We start from the raw sequence: 22,035 nt of genomic DNA on the forward strand, positions 1-22,035 counted from the left end.
GAAGATGTGTAAATATTCTGAGGTAAGACCATTGTACAGTGCGTCCCAGAATAAACGAAACCGAGATTCAGCGATCATTTATCATAACTTAGTCATAAATAGAATAGATAAATGACCTACCAATTTAAAGCTTAGAATCTCCTCTTTCATCTGATATTACTTAGCTTATTTCTTATTCACGCATGAGTGAGCAAAAACAATTTGAAGAAAGGATACCAAAAACTCATTTGGCGAGGGGTATCTGGGTTTCAAAAAGAAAACCACATTTCTGAAAAGTTCAATATCTGCTCTTTATTTGGTACCCCAAATACAGAAAATGGTCAAGAAATAAAAAAGTTCTGGTCATTTGAAATAAGGCTTGTATTTCCATAATTTCATGAGATAAACGTATTTTCACCGGTTTCCCACAGAAGCTTTCGCATGGTGAACAAAAGATTTAATGCATGGCTGATCGTCAACAAAACGGAGTGTTGAGTGAGTTTGAAAGCCAGCCTGGAGAACCTCTTCATTTTATGAAATTATTGAAATTCAAGCCTTATTTCAAATGACCAGAACTTTGTTATTTCTTGACCATTTTCTGTAATTTAGGTATCAAATTAAAGAGGAGATATTGAACTTCTCAAAAATGTGGTTTTCTTTTTGAAACCCAGATAACCCCCGCCAAATGAGTTTTTGATATCCTTTCTTCAAATTGTATTTGCTCACTCATGCGTGAATGAGAAATAATCTAAGTAATATCAGATGAAAGAGGAGATTCTAAGCTTTAAATTGGTAGGTCATTTGTCTATTTTATTTATGATTAAGTTATGATAAATGATCGCTAAATCTCGGTTTCGTTTTTTCTGGGACGCACTGTATAGCTATCTCTATGGACAGGACTTACTATGTTGGTGAAAATATGTCGGACAAATATAAATACTGGAAAATTTTGACCAATGCATCTGTCATTATTACAAAAATCATTAATTGAATGATCTTGTAATAATGAAAATTTTGCTTGGAAATTATTTTGTAGTAATGAGAATTACGTTGGTCAGTTTTTTTCAAACATGTACATTAATTTTGTTCGAAATATTTTACACCAATATAGTAATGAGTGAGTTTGTAATAATGACAATTGCTGCATTGGTCATTTTTTTGGAATATTCATATCCGAGTTATCCGATATATTTGTCACCAACATAGTAAGTTCTATCTCAGAATGCACGATTTTATTAAAGGTCAAGTCCACCTCAGAAAAATGTTGATTTGAATCAATAGAGAAAAATCAGACAAGCACAATGCTGAAAATTTCATCAAAATCGGATGTAAAATAAGAAAGTTATGACATTTCAAAGTTTCGCTTATTTCAAACAAAATAGTCATAATTATGAACGAGCCAGTTACATCCAAATGAGGGAGATGATGATGTCACTCACTATTTCTTGTGTTTTTTACTGTTTGAATTATACAATAATTCAATTTTTACGAATTTGATGATTAGGACCTCCTTGCCTGAAGCACAAAATGTTAAAATAATGGAATTTCACGTGTTCAGGGAGGAATGAAACTTCATTTCACACGGCAATGATGAGAAAATAAAAATATTTCATATAATAAGATACAAAAGAAATAGTGAGTGAGTAAGTGATGTGATATCATCAGTTTCCTCATTTGCATACCGACCGAGATGTGCATATAACTGTTTTTGTGAAATTAAGTGAAACTTTAATATGTCATAACTTTCTTATTTTACATCCGATTTTGATGAAATTTTCAGTGTTATGCTTGTTGAATTTTTCTCCTTTTATTCAAATCAAGTTTTTGTTGGGGTGGACTTGTCCTTTAGGTATCCGTGTGTTTAAAGGAGAATAAGTGAAGAGGGAGGACATGAGTAGCGTTTTAACACTTTTCCTCCTAAAACTTTCACTCCAGCTTCTTAATTCATTCATTGTTGATAAATCCTAAAAGATGAGGCATTATAATGAAATTCTTATACTTCCAGTTTTCTGCAAATTTTCATTAAAAAATAATGTATGGATTGTGCGGGGCATTTGGGGAAGGGGGGTGGGATAAAAAATGATAAGATAAAAATGATAACAACATCGAAAATTGGATTTTATCAAAGAAGCTGAACTCCGCCAATTATTTGGGGAACCAGTCATAAAAGAAATTGATATTTTTAAAAGGTAAAGGCATTAGTTAAGCACTTAAAACTGCATGAGTATCGAGATCAATACTGATTTGGAAAGTTTGTAAATAAATTAATGGGTATTTTGTAATTAAATGTTTTGTATTGCGGATGAATAACTATTTTATTACTGGATATCTTTGTAATATTAAGTATTATCTAATGAATTGCTTGTTATACATTCTGGAAATTTTTCATTCATGTAGCTTTTAGTCGCGACTTTTTTCACTAAACTAACTTGAAATGGAATCGAATAAAAAAAAAATCGTTTTGATGGGAATTTCCCTCAAAATAATATATGGTTTGATGATATAATACATTTTTTTTTGGGGGGGGGGTGTTGTGTAACATTTCTCTGGTGTGGACATATATAGATTCCGGGCTGGTGTTAAGTCAACACCAGAGTTTTTGCAGTGTATAATATAGCAAGTTTTAGGCCGCATTGCACGGGGCCCTGTAACAATCTATGCTATCCATTGGTATGGTATAAATAGCCAATCAAAATTAAGGATTTCATGGAAGTTATCATTGGATGGCAAAGATACCATAATAGTAATTTCTTGTGCAACGGGGCCCTGGCACAGTAAACAATTCGTTGGGCCCTGGTTGGAATTAAGGGGATGAAGATCTGCATCATAGGACCACTCTTTTGTTTATTGAGATCTACATATCGCATGGTTAAATTCTATCAGGAGAGGGCGGAATACATTATATTGACCTGCCGTCGTACGTACATTTTTGAAGGCGGGGTAAGTTGTGACACTTATTGCATTTTGCATGTGAGAAATGATATGACTAATAATATTGTAGTACCTTGCCTTTAAATTTGATTCTTGAGAAATATTTGTCACCTATATATAACTTTCCACCCCCACACTGAAAGTCATTGTGACCTTAAAAAAAAAAACGATGTCAAATGCCTCAACTTGCCCCATCTGTGGGGTAAGTTGTGCCACCTTCTGGGGTAAGTTGAGCCACTAAAACTATCTACAAAATGTATGCGGGAAGAACCGGCATGTCATTTTTTTTATTCAAAGTCTTTTCACTTGCTAATTTTCTATAGATATTAACATCCTCTAAAAGTAAAAGAACTGACATGTGAATTTGCTCCGTTCTGCCTGCATATCGATGGCTCTTTAATTTTTTTTTCATTATCAATATATTATCATACATTACCATAAGAATTACCATGGCTCAACTTGCCCCATGTTGGCTGGCACAAACTACCCCAGTCCGAAGTTAATGCTATAGGCACATATTTCGTATGCATCCATCATGTAAAAGACTATGACTAGAACAGTAGAACGAGAATCCATGCCTGGACTAACAATATTGTTCTTATTTCTTTATTATATTCAAAGACGTGTGTGGGTTGAAAGCACTGATTTATTTCACACCATTTTTTAAAAACTTTTTTGACTGAAATTTGTATTTTCCCTCTAAAAATACTCTTTGTTTCAAAATTGAAAACAATGGGTCGTCAATACATGACAACACCACAATGTCTGACTCATTCATTATTAGCCTGGGGGTGGTGGCTCAAATTGCCCCTATGCTCAACTTACCCCGCCTTCCCCTGCTCATTGCATATTCGGTAAATGATATCTATGTTAAAGGAAAACAAAGCATTCCATGGAATATCTTGGTTTTTTTATTACAAGATAACGAAGATGGGTCCGGGTTACTATGAGTTGGTTGTTCTGACAACATTTTTCCAAATGTTCTTCTCTGAATCAGCAGGCAGAAATCATAGTCCCTATATTGAATTTTGGACGTAAAACCTGGTTTATTTTCAATTCTTCTAATGCCAACTCGTCTGCTATCATTATTTTGGTCTACCATCATGTCGTCGTCATGATATAATTGCTCATTCTTCCACTCACCTTTTCGTCGAATAACCAGTTGGTCCAATAGCCATTTCATTGTACAAAATAAATGAAAATGAAGGAGATATTATACTAGTCTGCTATGCAGACTCTGAATGGCTGGTATGTTGGAATCTCAGGTTTGCGAAGCCACAATAGACCTAGTCTGCTATGCAGACTCGTTGAATCAGCTGTGATACACACACACTGAAGATGTGGGTCTACATTTGTAGACTAATATTACACCAAGTGGTTATGAGACGAAATTGTCATAGACGAAATGGAGATTAAACGAAGTGATGATTAGACCAAATGGTTATTGGACCAAATGGTTGTTAGACGAAATGTTGGACGGAATGGCATTAGACTAAATGAAAGTAGAACATGTGGTATGTGGACGAGTAGGGAGTATTGGTCAACACCCTCTCTTTTGTCTATAGGCATCGGAAACGTCTCATTTTATTGAGATCATCTCCTTATTTTCACAAAATTACCTTTTCTATATTTTGTCCCCACATTATTAAGAGTTTGTGTCCGGTCATTTTATTCACTCAATTCTTAAAGTTATCTTTTCTCACTCTTATTTATTTTTTAACAGAAACTTATGTGTGCTGTTCATATTTTTGCACTGTACTTATGTGTTGTTCATAATAAATAAAATCTTCCTTCCTTTCTTTTCTTTTTTTCTTTCTTTCTTCCTTCCTAATTTCTTTCTTTTTTTCCTTCCTTCCTTCCTTCCTTTCTCTCTTTTTAAAAAATATTTTTCCCGACGAGATCGCTGATATACAGACGATATCCAAAGTAGGGAGGGGTGTCTCATCCCCCTTTCAGGGGCCTTGGAACGGGGGGGGGGGGGGGCTGGGTCTTCAGCGCCCCACTTTTTTCCAAACCGTGTACAAAAATGTAAAAATGACCATATGTTTGTGATTGTTAGCATGGTCTGCCGCGCCCCCACTTTTGGCTCAGCCCCCCACTTTGAAAACCGTTCCGCGGCCGCTGCCTTTTAGCGACAGCCCTGAACATGATTCTCAGCGGAGGCATTTTTTAAAACCTTTTATTTAGAAAGGATGACAGCTGGCATGACTATAAAAAGTGTTAGAAAGTGACTCTCTGCCCCTCTCTGCATCTCATAGAAATTAAGGCCTCTATACTTATATCAAAAACTTTTGAAAATTCAGCTCGCTTTTGCATTACTTATCAAGGTCTCATGAATACCTATAATGAACTTGTTTGTGAAAATGAAAAGCATTTCAGCCCATTAGTCATTCGAAATACCCCCTCCCCAACCCGAATTTGGTCCCTTTGATCGAATAAAGACGTAAGGAGGGGGGGGGGGGGGTAATATTACACCCCGTCTGACAAAAAATGACTCACATGTGATTGGTTTTCCCTTGGATAAACCAGCCACGTGCTTCAGTGTCGATTGGCCTTTGCAAAACGTAAACAATGACAGAGTTACGATTAGCGCTTCGATGGTACTTATATTCTTTGTCAAAGACCCTATAAGTATTCTGAAACCTTTCCTCGTTAACCCCCATATTTTTTCCCAAACAGTAAACATTTTCAGCTTCCTTGTTAGATTTACAAAAAATATTCCAAATAATAGAGACAATTGTTTCAGAAAATAAGGTGGAAATAGAAGGAACAGTGGGGCAGATAACTTCATGAATAGAAAATCTGAATACGAAATTAAGATATACAGTATAAGGAATTCAATAATGTCTCATACATAGTAGGCCTATTCGTTTGGAACTAGGCCTATTAATGAGCCAAGTCCAAAGTAGGAACTGTTGAGGCATATGAGGTTGGGCCATGATTTATAAACTCTTAAAATTACATGTTTTAGTTTAAAATTTTAATAGGCCTAATTGTGTTGATTTTTTTTTTTACAAATTTCACCGAATATCCTTGAATCCAATTCGATTCAGCTTAAAAATTGCCAGCTCAATTTAAATCATGAATCTATCATCAAATTTGAATTTGAAAAAAAAAACCCATAGATTTGTTGGCATGCTTCACGTTTGCTTTCTCACAAATTTTACAAAAATATTGTATGGTTTAAAAAAAAGTAAGCACCCCCTTAATTTCTTTGGTAATTATACCATTGGTCGTTGATCCTTCGCACTCATTAATAATGCGCGAAAATTGAGAGGGAGGGGATGGGGGCACAACTACTTCTTGTGAATATTGCAAAGCGACTATTTTTAAAGACTAAATCCACTCGATATGCCGCGCGCGCTCGGCCCAATGACCTTCGACCGTCGACCTTTTTCTCGCGAGCCTGGGAAAGTCACGTGACTGCGTGAAGTTATAAACAACATGGCGATGCGTGACTGTGTATGCAGTTTGTAGAAGTTATCGTTCATGGAAGTCACTGTTGCAGATCCCCAAATGTATCTCGGAATTGCTCTGATTTGCTGTGTTCTTAATCCTTGAGGACACCGCCGTGCGATAAGATGGTAGATGCAGAAATGCTTGAAAGATGTCTAGACGAGGATACAGTAAACCATATTCCTCCACACTGGGCTCAAAATGATCACTTCTCGTTCTTCGGAGATGACGACGACCACATTTTTATACACCGAGTGGACTCGGCTGATATTGTTTATCAGCCGCGCAAGAAACGTGCGAAAATGGTGGGGAAGTACCTAATGGGCGATACGCTGGGCGAAGGTTCTTACGGGAAGGTGAAAGAGGCTCTCGACTCGGAAAGTCTCTGTCGGAGAGCTGTCAAGATCCTCAAAAAGAAGAAGCTGAAGAGGATTCCAAGTGGAGAACAGAATGTGAAAAGGTGAATCTTTGGAAATTAATTGATTGTAGGATTTGATTTGCAATGTCGAAATTGTAAATGTTGATAACTTTGATCATGATGTTGTTTGGTCAATCTCAACTAACCTCGGCTCTCTGATTCATTCATTGAGGAGTTTGTTATTTGTTAACATTAATCATTTGTTTGTTTCATGTTTGTTTATCAAGTATGAAAACTATGTCTATGCCATATAGTCATGAATATGATAAACAAACATGACTCTGATGGGGGGGGGGGAGGGTGCTACTTCCAATCCATGTTTAGTTTAGTTTACTCCAACAATGTACTACTAGGACTAATCCTGTTCATCGATCAAAGTAGAATGTCTATTGCTGCTCTCCTTCAGACAAAATTAGATGCGCTACTTATGTTGGCAGGGAGGGGTGGCAGGGGTATCGTAGACAGCGAAAATTCCATGAAAAATACGAGAATGGAAAATCACTCAAAATCATGGGCAATCTTCTCCCAATGCTTATCCATGTTCCAAAGATTAAACTGTAATTTCTCTTCAAAAATAAAATGCCACAAAAATGTTTCATGGGAAAATACTTCTTCATCTTCAGGGTTTATCTGCCTCCTTCAAGATTGAAGATTCTTGCAGATATTACAGGGTCTTGAGGGTTCAGATTTTTAGCTGATTTCAGATATTTTTTGTTTTGATTTTCAGCTTATTTTTGGCTTTCCTATGTACAAAAACTATGGGAGCTTTTTCTATTTCAGACTTTTTCAACACTTCAGGTTTTTTTTCAGATCTTTTTATTTGTGACCACTCACATCCCTGATATTAGGCCTAGATCTACTTAAAAATAAAAAAAAGAAAATAGAGCACTAGATCAACTGTCCGTTTTACATGTAGAAAAGTTGCTTCTCCAAAAAATACTCAAGTTCATCCCTCAAAATTCTACAGTTCGTTATTATATTTACTCTGTTGTAATTTCTGCACATGGCTCAGTAAAAAGAGACCGTTGTGATCTTGAAGGGGATATAGGCAGGGGCATGTGAGGGGCATGTCCAGGGTGTGTGTGTGTCTTTCCTGAAGAGGTTTTATTCAATGAATCACAAAAGAGCCCTATGTATTGTTCACTCATCCTTTATTTGTTCCAGATGAGAAGAACTGAACAATCCCCTATCTCCCTGTGTTTGAATAGAGCTTTACAATAGACCAACCACTAAGCTGGTTAAGGAGTAAAGCACTGCTGAACTCTTTTTTATGTACTTCTAAGAAACATCCTGTAGTAGTAAATGGTGTTTACAAGCTTCAGTTAAAATACAAGTACATTTAGTTAATCATCATTCTTTCCTTGAAGTTGTGTACAAACTTTTGGATACCTGGAATTTGTTGGAAGATGCCAATCGCAATGTACATGTGCACAAAATTTATGTACTCTTGACAACAAAATAAAAATGTGAAAGTTATTTTTTTTATAAGGCTATTGGCTATTTACATGTCTTGTGAAAGAACTCAAATCAAACAAATATATTTATGAAAAAAATTGTAATTCATATGTACAGATCTACATGTACTGCATGAAGATGGACATCTGTACATGTAGGCTACATGAAAATCAAGATACTTTTTCTTGGATTATACAAAATACAAATTACATAGATCTCTACAAAGATGGATCGGGGGGGGGGGGGGAATACCCCCCCTTTTGGCTTTGGCACTATCCACATATAGCTAAATTCTGATTTTAACAGTAAAAAGTGTCCTAGTGTGAATGAGTGCTAAGATGAGGTCACTTTGTGATCTAAAGAAAAGGAAAAAAAACCTTGAAACTACTGGGTCACTTACCAGGTCCTTTCCTTCATTCCTTACTTTCTGTCCTGATTTGCCAGGTGTGCGTCATATCTTTTAAAAGACTTATTGTCATTGTATTGTTGATCCATTTTTATCCTAACATAAAACTAGTTTTTTTTTTACTTTGACCCACATTTTACAATGTATGGCTGTGTATAAAGCTTCAAACCTCTTGACCTGTAGCATTCGCAAATATATCTAGGCATACAATATTAATTGTTGATGGTACATGTACATTTTATAAGATAATATATCAAAATACTGTAAATTGAGAATTCAATTGTTTTATCCAGATAACTAGTGTTCAAGGACATACATGTACATGTAATCATGATCAAATTTCAATCATACAGATTGCATCTTTTTTATGTGTGATGTAAATGGGTGAATCCATTTTGTTGTATGAAAATACGATTCAAGGTTTGTGATTTGTGATCCACGATGAGAGCATTTAATTGTTAAATCTTAAAAGAGTAGGATCTTTTTTTCTTTCTTTTCCGGGGGGGGGGGGGGGAATCTTCAAATGAAATGAAATCTTCAAATAAGAAATAGATCTTTTTGTCTATTTTTTCGGGGGGGGGGGGGTGTGGGGTTAGAACCGATTCAATTTGAAATATGGTATGGACTACATGTACATACATACATGTAAGCCTACATGTTCTGAATTTACTAAGAAAATAGACATCACTATATTAAAGATCTACATGCATTTGTTAGATAAGGGGCAACATGTGCATTATGATTTTATGGACCCGACGATGGGTGGTGTAGTGAACCAGGGATGGACCGGAAACGGGGAATTTTGGATGTTACCTTAACCTGTGCCTGGTCAAAGGATTTTCTTAAAGGTGAAAATTGAGTGAATTTTATGAAACAACATATAAAATACTGCACATGTAGGAAGTTGTAATTATTAACAGAAAAGTTATGTACTTGGTTTGTTTTTGTGTTTGGCATGTCCTCAAGGTGTACTTTTGCCTCTTTTACCGTGTTTACACAGTGACACGGCTCGGGGGTTCGACACGCGAGCCGTGCTCAACATGGCAATTTTATACTGTGTAAACGCGATCAGTGTGATCCGCGAGCCGTGTCGAACACGGCTTTTTTGATCCGCCAAAATCGTAGGTTTCAACCCGCGAGCCGAGTCAGACTCGGCAATTTTTTCGTGTGTAAACAGAAAGCCGTGTCGAACTCTCTTGACCAGGTCACTGCGCGCGCTTTCACTTTTGGCATTGTTGTTGTTCGCACGGACAAGATTCGATTCCGGCGGTGAATTTCCCGCGTTTAATTTGCGACGTCATAATTCTTCTTCCGTTCGAGATCCGCGAGCCGTGTTGAACTCGCCTTTTTATATGTGAGTATAAACGCGATCTCTGATCCCTTCTTCGCAGTGTTCAACCCGGCTCGCGGATTCAACACCCGAGCCGAGTCAATGTGTAAACACGGTATTTTTAGTGTTATGGTTGTGGTGGTGGGGGGGGGTGCCTATAAGTGATAAGGCAGCCTGTACATACATGCACAACCTTATGCTCATAATATTTACTTGAGTTGTTTGTGAATTAGATTAAAAATAGTGGAGGGCACTGGACTATGGTTTCTAGGTTATCTTTGTTTATCAACCAAGATATTGGGTCTGTGTTTTTCCATTCCTTTATTTTGAAAACTTATCAGGAATACTGAACATTTTGTTTGAACAGTCCCAGAGTTCAAGAGATCCCATAATTACATCTTTACAGTGTTCCTGATACATGTATTTTATGTATACGTGTACACCTGATCGACATGTACATTCTTTGTACATGTAAGTCTACATGTACATTACTTGTGTCTTGTACACAGATTGCTGTATTCTAGCTGTATTACTCAAATCCTTTATACACACTCAAAAAAAAATCCCTCATGTACATCAGTTGAATTTCTTAAATTTCCTGGCCTCTCTCACAAGGCTTACATGTAGTCTCTTGAATCTACATGTGTATAATTTCAGACTTTCCTATTCTCTGGTCTATGATCAGTATCATTTTTTAGTGTCATTTGACTTTCAGCTGCTACGATACATGTCGGTTTGGATGCAGACCAATTGACGTCAGTACGCTCATCACCATACCACATGTTCATTCATTCATTTTTTTTCCTTCAGAAACTTGTTGATTTTTACATTTTAAACCTGAACAAGTACAGGTATGCATGCCATACAAACTTCTTCAGTATGTGTGACCTACATGTACATGTAGGCCTGCAATGTACATGTACCTTTGTAGGCCCTATTCTACATGTACATGTATACATACATGTACATAATGTACACATACATGTAGTTTGCTTTGTTTATTAAAAAAAATGACTTTCATTTCTGTAGAGTGTTTTGAACAGTGTGAGATGATTTTTCATACTTTCAATAGGACCATATAAATAGCTTTACATGTAATACTGTATCTGTACAGAGTACTGTAAATGTACATGTAGGCCAGCAGGTTTTTGTTGTTGCACTCACATTGATAATTTTAGGACATTCTGTACATGTATGCACACACATGTTTCCACTGTTAAAGTATTACAGTTGATCGATGATAATAGACTTTTGGAGGATTCAGTATATTAAAAACTTGAGAGGCTTTAAAAATATTTATTTCAAAAACTTCAAATTTTTATCCAAGGCAATTTTTCATTTAAATTCATACAAAAATGATTGCTAGGGTATTTAGGAGCTTGCTGAATGCTTTATAAACTGTTCTCAATGCCCTTTTCTGCATTCATGATGAAACATTGAAGCCACTCTACATGTACTGTACATGTACATATATGTAGTTGACCTTGTGAGGTCATTCACATGCAGAATGAATTAGACGCTTCTCTCTCTTCACACTATCGCTAAATCCACATGGATATGATCTTTTAAATCCACATTCTAGTGCAGATATCAACAGTAGGAACATTTACACTGCATTTTTTTTGTTGTAAACTATCCGTTTATGGAACTTTCAAACTCAACTGATTGACAAAAATGCCACTGAAATCTATTTCATGCGAACAAAAGTGAAGGTCCTGTTGTACATTGCAAAATATGTAGGTTTACATTATGAACTGTACAGGATGTAGGCCTTCATGTCCAGGGTGCAAAATTATTTTTCTCACACGAGAGTTCCGCACCCCAATATTCAGGACTTGCGTCTTCGGAATTAGAGGCTGTTCTCACTACGTTCCTAAAACTAGTTTACTGGAAACTAGTTTAGTGGAAACTAGTTTAATGCGTAGTAAAAGCGGTCTTGGAAGCGATCTTCCAAACCAGTTTGGAAAACCACCTCGCGATGTAGTTTTCAAGATCGCTTTGCCTCGTTCAACTGGTTTTAGCATAAGTGAGGACACAACCGTTCTTCGGGAAGCGATCTTCGCACGTTGTGAGTGTGCTACTCCACACGACAGGTGTAGAATGCCTATGCTGCGGTTTCGAATTTCGCGCGAAAGGTGTCACCCCACTGAGAGCGGTTCCATAGCAACAAGAGGGCTTTACGTGAAGTGATTTTGAAAACCACTTTCGTGTTATCAAGTGGGAACGCTAACAAAGCGATCTTCCAAACTGGTTTCCTGAATCGGTTTCCAGTAAACTAGTTTACGACAGCGTAATGAGAACGGCCTCTTAGTGTACGCATGTGCATGGACTTGAACTTAAACAAAATTTTGGACGTTCGCGTTGCATGCCATGAATGAATCAGCACCCTCAAATTTCCGGTACCCTTCTAATGTTAGCCCCCCTCCCCCCCAGCCTTCATCATGTAGATGCCACTTTTCAACATGTCATTAAAGGGAAGTTCACCCTGACAAAAACTTTATTGTAAAAATAGCAGAAAAAATAATAAAAAATATTGCCGAAGGTTTGAGAAAAAGTCATCAAATAATTAAAAAGTTATTAGAATTTCAATTATTTGATTTGTGACGTCATATGCGAGCAGCATTCCTACATAGCGAATGGTAAAAAATCAATGAAATGTCATTTTCTCAGAAAATTGAAAATGGTTTTTACTGTACCTTTTGTATATCAATAGACAAATCATTTCACACCCGATCATGAATAGAAAACAAAATTAAGTCATCAGGAACCATGCAAAATTTGAAATTCATGCATTTTATATTACATAACACATGGGGCAGCTGCTCGTTTATGACGTCACAAATCCAAAACTTTGAACTCTAATAACTTTCTTACTCTTTAACGGATTTTCCTCAAACCGTCACCAATATTTTTTACTATTTTTTCTGCTATTTTTGCAACAAAGTTTTCTTCAGGGTGAACTTCCCCTTTAAAGAGAATTCATTGAACAGCAGCTATTACTCTTACAAATGTACATGTAGTTCTTTTCATGAACATTGCATATAAACAGTTGTTAAAGGGAATCCAACCTTGGTCATAAATGGAGAGAGGAGAAAAATGTAAAGTACATGTACCACAATGGTGAAAGTTTGAAATAAATCAGACAAGCAATAAGAAAGGATTTACCATAGGATAGACTTGGTAAATTTCAAATTTGGCAACTAAAGTAAATTATGACAAGTGGAAGGGACAGCTTTTCCAGTCATTGTGAGTTTTCTCCTACAAAGTTCATATTCCTGTGGGGCAGTATTCAAAATATATGCAAATTTTTTTACATTGCTTGTCCAATAAATGTTCAGACATTCATGTTTTCCTTTTCCTATAAAAAAAACTTGTAATCTGGAATGGATTCCTGAAAAATTTCTGTGTAGCTCCAAAACACCACTCACTATTCAGAATCCCCTTGGTAAAGCTTTTACATGTATACAAAACTGCATGTATAAGGCTAATGAAATAATAAGTGATCAGTTTTTAACTCCTAGTGTAAATGACCCAAATTGATGATACCACTGATGATTGCCTAGGGATTTCCTGTATTAGTTTGAGCAGTGATGAGGTTATGATGGTGTCATATTTCTCTCCCCCTTGCCCAAGGACGTACGTATAGTCCGTTCACAGTCACCTTCCTGAACCGGTTGAACCGGTCAGCAAACTAGTTCGGAAGATCAGGGCCCCGTCTTACAAATTACAAAGAGTTACAATTGATCCAATCAATCCTAACTCTATGGAAATCCATCAGTCTTATTTTTTTTTCTACAAAAAATTCAAAATGTCCTTTGCATAAAACAAAGGCGAACACACCAAATTGTCAAGAAAACAATGAATTAATGTAATTTACATCATATCTGGAAAACATTTTGAACATTCATGCATTTTAGATGTTGACGTTGCTGGCTGTCCGTTGTTGTGATTGATTGGATCACTCGCAACTCTTTGGCCGGTTTGGCCCATCGGTCATACAAAGAGTTGCAATTGATCCGATCAATTACAACTACATGTATGTCCTATACGGAACATGTCCCATATGTAACATTTTTAAAATAAACTTTTAATTACAAAGTAAACTTTATTTTAGGTATTATAGATGCAAAATACAAGTACACGTATGCCAGGCTGAGAAATAACTTTAAAAAAAAATCCTCAAAATGTTACGTACATTGTATTGGACATTCCATCCTTGGACAAGACTTAATTTGCATATTTTAATTAGAAGACACCACTTCCCCCCAAAGTAATAAGATATTTAAGGGTCTCCATGTCCCACCATGACTAAATCTCAGAAGTTTTGTTTTGATTTTCTAGGAATTCTTATAATTGCCCCATACGTAACGCCCACTTTAGGTGCCCCAAATTAGCGTAAATTTGCACATTATTGAATTTTTCTTGATAATGATATTTTAAAATTAAACAATTGGGCTTTCTGGTCCCACCAGAGATAACTTCTTAAAATAAAGATAAAATTTTGTCTTCTAGCCTGACATTTTCTTGGAATTGTCCTACATGTATGTAAATGAGATCAATTTGGTTTTCGAAATTTGTGTACATGTAACTCGTACTTTTGGATGCACATGCTGCATATACATGTACGTATACATGTATGTATGTGTACATGTACAAATGTTTGTATTTCCCATGGAGATTTTGGGTTGAATGTCCTATCAGTTTGACTTTTAAGTTGTATCTGATTGTATGACTCACATGACCTTGTAATGGGATGAAATGTATCACATGATTCCCTTGAACAGGGAGGGGGAAAGGAGAAAGGATATTGTTGGATATGTGTGTCAGATTTACTGTGCCCCTTGCACACGTATGAAAGTCACTTTCTAGTTTTCTTTCTTTTTTTCTTATTCTAAAGTCAGGCCTAGGTTAAACCCTGGTTTAAAGTTGTGGTTTAAGCCTTCGCATGCTGATGTTGAAATTTTGCACATTTGTACAAGTAAATTGAGCAATTGAAAGGATTAGTGTTCTCCCCTGTCTTCAAATTAGATATTAAAGCTACATGTAATAAAAGGCAGTAGTTAGTTCTTGGAAAACATGTATTGGTGCAATATGGATATCTCAAATGAAAGAAAATAACATGGAAAGAGTTGTCATTATTATCCCCCCAAAATTAGATTCAGCGTGCAAAGAGTTAACTATGGATAGCCAATCGGGGCACAAATCCCTATTAACAGTACACATGTATCCAAAACTCATTTGACACTCTAATTGTTCATAATTGTCTGGGAATGATAACAGAAGTATTTTGATGTACCAGTATTTTTCTTTAATGTAAAAGCAGAAGGAAGCAAAGTAGTTAACATAAGAAATATGTGTAAACAGAATTTTTGATTTTTTTTTTGGCTCCCCATAATTTTAGCATAGAGTAATAGCCTGTGGTCTAAAAAAGTTAAACCTGACTTCAGAATACAGGCCATAGTATTTCCCATACTTACATGTACAATGCATACATGTATGTTTACTTTGCGAAAGCAAACCTCTCATGATAAAGCACTCTTCAGCTGAGTGTCTTGAATGCTCTTTTTTATCATTCATGCGACGTATTGACCTCTACTCTGAGGAGAGTATGTTTATTTAAAATATAGTGACATCATTGCATTAAATTAAAATTGATGTTGCATCATTCTGGTGGAATGTCAGTCATGAAGAACACACCTTTTTGGGGAGTTCATGGTCAATATGCAGTCTACAGAATATCCTGCGTCCAGGACTGAATCTTTTGAACCTCTATGTATTTTTTAATACAGGTCTATGACAGAAATCCCCGAGAAATTTTGTCTACTAAAAGTTTTAGAAGATGGAATTGGAAAGAACAGTTGCTTTGCATATTATATCTGGGGCCCGTCTTACAAAGAGTTACTATTGATACGATCAATCACAACTATGGAAAGCCAGCAAAGTCAACATATAAAATGCATGTTTTTATTCAAAAAAATTTCTAGATATGAATGAGTTTCCATAAATTAATTGATTTCTTGACAATTTGGTGTGTTCTCCTTTGTTTACAAAAGACATTTTGCAAATTTTCTGTAGAAAGAATTATGACACGGATGGATTTCCATAGAGTTACGATGGATTGGATCAATCGTAACTCTTTGTAAGATGAAGCCCTGGTTTGCAAAATTGCTTCGACCTGAGTAACGATACAACTTATAGCAGATTGGTAGGTCTACATGTAGGCCTTCATGTATGCACTGTACACTATACAGTACATGTACGTGTAATTTTCCTATGCAGACTCTCTGCAGTATAACTTCCACATGTCTGTTGTTTGTTGACATCATGATACCAGGAAGAATGGGGTCATCTCCCTCTCAAGTACTATTTCTAGGAAAATGCATTGTTGCAACCTCATAGAGTGTTCCTGGAAATCGTGGTGAAATTCACAACAGGCCTCTTGCAGCCTGTGACTCAGCTGCTTTGCGGTTTACATGTTGGTCTCAATAGTCTAGTGGCACAGACCTGAAAGTTTGAAGCATTTGTCAGTCAACATATTAACATTGAATAGAGAGTAATATTATACTCAAATGATCACATTATACATTTTATACACTGGACAGTGTGTGTAGGATTAGGGGAAGTTATTGTATCCATTCTACAGATACATGTAGGGTTGATCACAAATATGTACACCACTACACCTACATGTAGGCCCTAGTACATGTAGGCATACTGAATGTACATGGACATGTTCAGTGTTTTTTTTTTGCATGGTGTATTTCAACCTTCATTAACCTGTGTGCCATCCTTATTGGCACAACCTTTTGCATCTTGCCATGTACAAATTTAAAGAGAAATGCCAGTAGTTGCAGTAAACACTGATTTCATGAGAAAGTCTGTAAAACCAGGCTTAATTGTCAGTATATCATCGAGGATCTAGATCTGGTACAGTCACATAAACTGAACTTTGTGAAATCTTGAAATCTACGCTGAAAAATGTTCACACTGAAGATCACCAACACAGATAAGCGCACGTGGGACAGTGTATTATTATTGCTTTGAATGTCGTGCCCAACGCTTGACCCGAATCCTGTGCTTAATTGCTAATTTCTCAGCAATTACACAATTTCTTCCAGAATCCTTTGGCACATATTCTTTATTTATACAAACACTTTGGTGGTCATTTCATTGGATTCTGTATGAACTCATTTTGATATCGTTACCAAAACTGGCATTTACCTTTAACCTGTGTGCCATCCTTATCGGTCACTGCCTTTTGCATCTTGCCATGTACAAATTTAACACTGATAGTAGATATCTAAAATTATATGTTTGTAGTTTCAGAGATACAATGTACATGTAGGCCTATGTTACATGTACATTATAACTGACATTTGTAATACAATTTGTATGTTTTTATGGCCAAATAAAAATAATGAAAATGAAATCATAGTTTTTTTGTTAATATTGAAGGAAATATACATGTACTGTATGACTATATTACAAGATTCATGTACATGTAAAACAGTTCATGAAAGGGTTTGCGACTACAAACTACACTTTGAAAGGGGTAATAGCATTGGCACAATAATTTATCCACAATCTGTATACAGTGTGTATCTTCTTTAAATTTTAATACCCCCTGTACTTGCTGTGTTTGAGCAACGCATATTGAATATTTGCACCAATTTACTGATCATTTCACTGGCTAAATGAGATCAAAGAGCGATCCCTTAAAAAAATGCTGACACCCATTGTCCCTCATTTGCTTTTTAGTGAAAAAAAGGGAAGGCCTAGAAATTCCTTTGCATACTGTTCATGCATACTGCAGCACATAATATCGATGGTGTACTGTACAGAAGGTGAAAAAAAGTTGTTTGTCATGCGTGAAAGCGGAAGGGCCCTTGGAAAATATTGACCCCCTCTTGAAATTTGAACAGGTACAAACTTCCTGAATTCTGTTGCTTGCATCATACATAAAGTATGTACCTTCTGAATACAAGGCTAAACAATTACATGTACATCTACAGTGTATGTAGACCTACATGACATGGTGCATGATATTGCGCTTGATGATGATAATTGGTATTAAAGAAATGTATGCACTACTGGTATACTGCTCATGATATACTGTACATGTACATGTACCGGTAGCTACAGGCCCGTATGAATTATTGATATGTTCAGAGATTGATGCAGGGAGTTTTCTAGTTTTCTTCAAGCTTTGCTACATATCGTTGACTCCTCATTTTTATGGACAATTTCAATAGGAGATATTTTGGTATTATATGCAAATGTACTTCTTTTGTATGTTCTTTATTGAATAAGTGGACCTATGGACCTGGGATTTTTTTTTTGGGGGGTGAAGTACCCCCAAGATGTTTTCAGGGGGTGCTGTGTATGTTATTTTCCATAGGCAGCACCCCCTGGAAATCATGTGACAAGCAAAAAAAAAAAGGTCATCCAGGCATTGGTTATTGCTATTAAATTGCTCTCAAAACAAATGACGTAGATTTGCAAAAGAGCAATAACATTTTTTTGTTCCCGATGACAATCTTCTTTACAGAACTCCCATAACACCCCTATTTAAAAATTGTCCCAGGACCTGCGTGGACCAAATAAATGAAATCTGCAAAATGAATTTGACATTAATGTAAATTATTTCTCATTTATTTGTATTTCAATGCATTGTGCTGGATGTTAAATAGGCATCAGCTGCAAACACCAAGTGTGTAAATATTTGAAATCACTGAAATATGAATGGTTTTCTAAATTATAATCCATCCTCAAGCAATTTATATTATATGCCGGATGTCAATGTTCTAATCTAACAATCATACTTCCTTTCAGCTAGTCTGTTTGAGCCATCATCCGTAACCTACATGTACATTCAACTTTTTCTCTCTTTCTTTTAGAATCTGTTAAAATTTATTTGCCTTGAATTTTTCCTGTACCCCCCCCCCCCCCCCCCCCCCCCCCCCCCCCGGAAGAGGAAAGCAAAATTTACTGTGATTGGTTTGGATGCACGTACATATTGAACATGAAGATGTTCTCACATCTACATGGAGCCATGATTTTGCTTTCACAAAAAATACATGTTCATGACTCATGCAGTTTTGGTCCTTTCCAATTTGACCTGTCAGAATTAAACAGCTTTTGCAGACAGTATAGCCTTCATCATGATGTTCAACTGATCGATCCCTTTGAAAGTGTGATGGCCATTCAAAGCCAGAAGTTTCAATCTTTTGAAGCTCCAGACTACATTTATCACTTGAAAATGCATTGCCACATGTTTATAGTTGGACAAATGTAATAGTCATTTCAAATATTAAAAACATGTATCTGTTTGTTATACCGTGAACTACAGTAGCATTGAGGTCAAGTGCTATAATTTACCAAAAGCATGATAATATGTGAGTAGGACCTCAGCAAGAAGCTACAGTATTCTACAGTCTCACAGAAGTATCTGTAAAGGTCTCTAGAGATATTGATGACCAACCATTTCGCAACTTGAATTTCAAGTTTACTCTAGTCTTACAATAGATGCTTTGGTTCATGATCAGCGTATGAGAGAGATAACATCGGGTACTGTTACAAGTTAAAGGTCAAGTCCACCTCAGAAAAATGTTGATTTGAATCAATAGAGAAAATCAGAAAAGCACAATGCTGAAAATTTCATCAAAATCGGCAGAAAAATAAAGTTATGACATTTCAAAGTTTCGCTTATTTTTAACAAAATAGTTATATGAACGAGCCAGTTACGTGTACATCCAAATGAGAGAGTTGATGATGTCACTCACTCACTATTTCTTTTGTTTTTTATTGTTTGAATTATACAATATTTCCATTTTTACGAATTTGATGATTAGGACCTCCTTCCCTGAAGCACAAAATGTTAAAATAATGGAATTCCACATGTTCAGGGAGGAATGAACTTCATTTCACATGATAATGACAAGAAAATAAAAATATTTCATATAATAAAATGCAAAAGAAATAGTGAGTGAGTGATGTCATCAGTTCCTCATTTGCATGCCAACCGAGATGTGCATAAAACTGTTTTGTGAAATGAAGCGAAACTTTAAAATGCCATAACTTTCTTATTTTACATCCGATTTTGATGAAATTTTCAGTGTTATGCTTGTTGAATTTTTCTCTTTTTATTCAAATCAAGTTTTTGTTGGGGTGGACTTGTCCTTTAAGTTTTAAGTAGGCTTTCTCAAGATGTTTTATGTAATCAGGTCTGTTGCTTCATCATGACTCACTTGACTGTACTTCAAGAATATTATGCACTGTACATTCTACATGTACATCGAATTGCAAAATTTTCTGCTCAGCCCAAAAGTTATGGAATGGTTTGCTGTATGTAGTGAGATCCTGTCCATCAGTAGAAACGTTCAAAATTGAATTAAAAACCTATCTGTTCAAATAATTCCCATACATTTTTCCCCCCTTTTCTAATTTCGTTTTCAAGCATTTCACCAGCTCTAAATTGCAGCACAGTAGACTATGTATGCGTATAGTTTCTGTGCTATATAAATCAGTATATATTATTAGTATTTGCATTATAGGGGTATTGTTACAGTAATGAATATTAAAGTTGAGCACAATACATCTAGGTAAATTACTATTACACCACTTTCCTATCAAAAAGCTCCCATACATTAGTATGGTGACTATGGTCTGTTAAATGATATCCCAAGCTGTTTACAGTCTTTGAATATAAGTATGAAGCACATGTACATGTAGGTGTAGACATTTGTAATAATAATCATTATATACATACATATACCAGACCTTCATTTTTGAGGAGCGCGTTCTCACTACACGTTAAACTAGTTCCACTATACATGTACATGTAGTTTCCAGTAAACTAGTTTTAGGATGGTAGTGAGAACAGTGTTCTAGAGATCTTCATAGATCTGCCTTCTGAGCAATGACATTATGTTGCTGCCTTCTGTAATGATATACTGGTTCTCAGGGCATGAGAGGTCCCATGATATGGTTCTGGGGCTTGCACCTTCTTGGATTTCAGGGTTGAACTTTATGTGTCACTGACATATGTAGCCAGTCTTGCCAGACTTCATCTATTGTTGTGTTTAAAGGTGCTAAGGGCCTATACTATTGAGTATTGCTGTATTGCATAAAACTATAGAATGGAAATTCATTTGTTGCCGGAAAAGAAATTACTTCCTCTTAATATAGAATTCTGTCAGGGTCTTTTGTTCGATCCGTTCAAGTCAAATAGTCGCACAATGGCGGGCAACGCCCACTTGATTTGTTCAAACATACATGTGGATTGTGGAGTGGGAATACAAACTATTAATGCAGTAGTCTGAAACTTTACCCCCTCAAAGAGCTCAATGATGTACTCTTGTAGACCCACTTCAAATAAAGTTTAAACAGTGTAGACCTACATTGGTGATTTGGGGCCCGTTTCATAAAGGATTTACAACTGTGGTATTAAACTTTATCATTCAAGGCATAATTGTAAACTACCATGGTAAAAGGGTTTAGCAGCCAATCAAAATCAAGTTTACCATGGAAGTTTACCAATATGGCAAAGTTACAACAGTTGTAACTCTTTATGAAATGGGCCCCAGATGTTGTTTTAACTATGCAAAGACTATGTAGATTTGCAAGTGAATTGTTTGTGAATTTAATCGGAGGGCTAATTAATACCAGGCTTATTTGCTTGGGAATACATTCTAAGATGTAGGCCTACACGTAGCAGGAATTGACATGCTGGCTATTTACTTAACTCTTCTACATAATAATCATTTACAGTACATGTTCAATTTAATTCAATTCTTTATTCACTCAAATTCAAATAGGTTAAAAAACATACAATGCAAACAATTAGAAATGCATGAAATAATACAAAACATATCAGACAAAACATTGCCTTGATTAAATATTATCATTGAATGAAAGCGAACTTTAGAAAAAGCATGGAGGTCTTGTGAGAATAAGTTCTCATGTATGGTATTTAAATCTGGAAGGGAGACATATATCCTGAAATATGTTTTGTAATAAAAGCCTACCTCATCCCCCCCCCCATAAAAAAGAAGAAAGAAG

General features: G+C 36.0%; 1 protein-coding gene across 3 annotated transcripts in view; it reads left to right on the forward strand.

The window, feature by feature from the left end:
* The first annotated feature begins 6,327 nt into the window (after nt 1-6,327).
* LOC121424239 (serine/threonine-protein kinase STK11-like) overlaps nt 6,328-22,035 on the forward strand; it is a 56,532-nt gene continuing 40,824 nt past the window's right edge. For all 3 annotated transcript variants that reach the window (XM_041619844.1, XM_041619845.1, XM_041619846.1), the window contains exon 1: nt 6,328-6,826. In XM_041619844.1, coding sequence (XP_041475778.1) covers nt 6,492-6,826 — 335 coding nt within the window. In that variant the 5' untranslated portion in view covers nt 6,328-6,491. The remainder of the gene's footprint in view (nt 6,827-22,035) is intronic.

The sequence above is a fragment of the Lytechinus variegatus genome, chromosome 11, assembly GCF_018143015.1.
Source record: "Lytechinus variegatus isolate NC3 chromosome 11, Lvar_3.0, whole genome shotgun sequence".
Lineage (NCBI taxonomy): Eukaryota > Metazoa > Echinodermata > Echinoidea > Temnopleuroida > Toxopneustidae > Lytechinus > Lytechinus variegatus.